Source organism: Ceratina calcarata, unplaced genomic scaffold, assembly GCF_001652005.2.
Source record: "Ceratina calcarata isolate Rehan_Ccalc_2016 unplaced genomic scaffold, ASM165200v1 scaffold289.2, whole genome shotgun sequence".
NCBI lineage: Eukaryota > Metazoa > Arthropoda > Insecta > Hymenoptera > Apidae > Ceratina > Ceratina calcarata.
The window spans coordinates 547248-550215 of NW_017151272.1; the positions used below are offsets into that span (position 1 = coordinate 547248).

A 2968-nucleotide genomic window follows, 5' to 3' on the forward strand; every position below is an offset into this window, starting at 1 on the left:
GTCAATACTTAATTGGATATTTCCTTCTATACTTTTTAGCACGTAGCTATTTATTATTAGCATTATTCTTCCGACGTCTGATTATATTATGGAAAATGCGTTTTTTTAAAGTATATAAACTTTTGGGATTGACTGTATAGCCAATAGATCTTTAAAAAAATGGTAAGCGGGATTAGATTCGAATAAATCAGTGAAGACTACCGGGGGGTGAAATTCGACACGTTGTAGGTCGAGTAGGATATATTGAACTTGATGTCCCTCATTTCCTGCGTGGTGTACATCAGATATTTGTCCACCATGTTCCATTGTACGTAATTCACTGTTGAAGACCGTGAAAGATGATTTGCTAAAGGCTACGTGTTCAAACAATAGCTTGGCAATGTTCAATGCTAAGTCTCTGAACAGCCATCATTGTAAATTACAACTGTACCGCCGCTCGGTTTATGTAATTAGCAAAATTACCCAGTACGCGTCGAGAAGTTTCCCCAAGTAGTTTCGCGAGCTTATGAAGGAATTCCGGATTGTAGACTATAACAGGCTCGGACGAGTTAATACGAATGTTTGCCAGCTTGAATGCGTGTTGTATCACGTCCAGAAAATCTATCTGCAAACATTCATGTTATCGACCGCGAATCTTTGAGCAAACTCACACTTTTTGTGAACACTGTACATTCTCTGCATTTAACGATTATAAATTATGCCCGGGACTGAGATGACAGATTGTTGTTGGAAAAAAATTCTTGGAATTTACCTTCGCCGTAGGCGACGCGACTCCGGAACTGTTGTACCATTTTTGCAATTGTTTAACCGTCATTCTTTCGTAATTGTCACTGACTGTATGTATTACCTTGCCGGTTTCGATGATCTGCGGGAAGAGAATTTTTTACCGTTCGCCTAGACGTGCAAAATTGTTCGAGAAGAGACTTGCTTACTTGCAGTAATTCAATTTCAAAGTTCACTAGATTCGCTATATCGCTGGCTAATTGTCGACGATTCAAAGTGTACCCTTGCTCCCTCGCGAAAGCTTGAGCCACGCGGAATATGCCGAGCGCGTACGCATCGTCGTTATAGAAGAGATTCGCCAAATCTCTTTTGCTCGTTAAAGGATACTCGGTATCTTGATCTAGCTAAAATTTTATTCATTTAATTTTGGTATCGCGAACGCGAAGAAAATTTCAAGCTGTCCTTTTCTCTCGTTTACCGTTAACACGTATCGCTTCGTGTTGTTCAAGTCGATTTCGTATTCGAGATTGTAGAAAGCACTGTTTCCTATCAGCGTGACGTAGTGCTTGTCGATTTTCTGCCAGGACGTCTCGTTGGGATCCCATTCGTTCACCGGCATAGCCATAGGCCAACCCCCGTGTTGATCGAGGATCTCCTGAATCGGTTGAACACCTCTCCTCTCAATTGCATCTGGCAGAACGTTTTATAAAGAAGGAACGATTATTATTCAATTAATTCTGACTTCGTACAATCTTTGTACCTTCGTCCATGCAAGTACGATAAAGTTTCCTAGCCATTCGAACGGGTAGAATATCATCGTGGCTGTCTTCTTCCTCGAGCATTTCTTTAGGAAGAGAATTCGATGCGTGAGCAGCAACATATCTTTTTTTTTTACTTGTATACGGAATTAGATCGAGACTGCTTGCCTTTGATACGGCTGTTAGTCTTGTCCATAACTAACTGGTCCTCGGACCATTCGACTTCGTTCTCGGGCATGGGATTACGTACGCTCCACGAGCCGCACGCGTATTGATAGAAATCTTCGCATGGATCCGCGTCGACGTCTCTGTTATTTAAGATCCTGTTCGCTGAATCAGAAATTGTCAAAATAAGAATTAACATTCGACTCCGTTCGTTTGTAAATGAGATTTAAATGACGGTCTACGTGCGCATTAAACATTTCCTGGAAATAATTGAGACGACAACAAGAAAAAAACGCGGCTGAAAAACAGCAATTAGTCCGCGTCTCCTGTGTGACGAGTCACGTGTACATCTCATTCGATTTCTCATTTTCTCTTTTCATTATTTTACCGTTGTATACCAGAGGTGCGGCGTTCTTATATAATGCAGCTCATTTACAAGAAAATTATACTTATGTAAATTGTTGCGTCACGCGATACCGATTTCATGGCAGTGCAGCGTCTGGCAAACGTTCGGATTCTCGGAGTAGCCCTCCGGCTCCGCAAGTTGTTCCGTTTCGTTCATTGTGTTCACTATCCTCCAGACACGTGCGAACGCCGACGAGGGCATCGTCGTCGGTATCGCCGTAGCGATTGTCAAATGACATCTAACAGGGAAAAAAATCTTTCATCATTCATCAAGTATCATTTTGCGATCCAATTAGTTTCTATTAATTTAGTATATCTCGTTGAGTAGTAATTCTTTTTTTAAACGTTTAGCTATAGTCTTGTTTCAATGATACGATTAAGAGAAAATGGTATGGAATCGTGGAAGACAGTTGAACGAGTTACAGTGGATCGAATACCGATTGACACGCAATTTGTCATCTGATACGTTTCATTAATCGTTTACTGTGTCAGCAAGAAAGTTCTCTTCAAAGCTCGTATAAAACTAGAAGTATTTAAAAAGATTTGATGGACGGCGCGAGTCGATTAATCGACTTGTCTTTCGAACACTTACAATAGCCAGGGGAGCTGCATGATTGTCGAAGGAGTGAAATCCCGGACTGGCCAGTCCGCCGCGGTTCCGAGCTACATAAGTATCCAAAAGTCGCAGTCTTATCCCCGCGACCGCGCCACTCTTTTCGAATTCGACGAAGCCAATCGGCGGAGCGCGAGGATAATTTATGAATCATGATTTATGAAACAACACCGTGCGAGCGAGAAACAGTGAGTCTCAGGTGTCACTCATAGTGAGAGTCGAGAGCGGCGTAATTTTGAATTTGAGCGCCCAGATGACCGCGCGTCACCCATGTGACCTCCGTTCCGTGCCAGTCAAGTTGGGT

At 42.3% G+C, this 2968-nt stretch overlaps 1 protein-coding gene across 3 annotated transcripts in view; it reads right to left on the reverse strand.

Moving 5' to 3' along the window:
• LOC108623707 (membrane metallo-endopeptidase-like 1) overlaps positions 1-2751 on the reverse strand; it is a 5193-nt gene extending 2442 nt beyond the window's left edge. The window contains exons 1-9 of one of the 3 annotated variants that reach the window (XM_018022404.2): positions 2644-2751; positions 2124-2290; positions 1650-1811; positions 1484-1567; positions 1202-1413; positions 933-1127; positions 752-847; positions 463-604; positions 202-319 (exon numbers count right to left, since the gene is read on the reverse strand). In XM_018022404.2, the coding sequence (XP_017877893.1) occupies positions 202-319; positions 463-604; positions 752-847; positions 933-1127; positions 1202-1413; positions 1484-1567; positions 1650-1811; positions 2124-2290; positions 2644-2663 (1196 nt within the window). In that variant the 5' untranslated portion in view covers positions 2664-2751. Of the gene's footprint in view, positions 1-201; positions 320-462; positions 605-751; positions 866-932; positions 1128-1201; positions 1414-1483; positions 1568-1649; positions 1812-2095; positions 2291-2643 lie in introns of those variants that run through there. The other 2 variants (XM_018022403.2, XM_026812544.1) reach the window with 2 other exon arrangements.
• Positions 2752-2968: the final 217 nt, after the last annotated feature.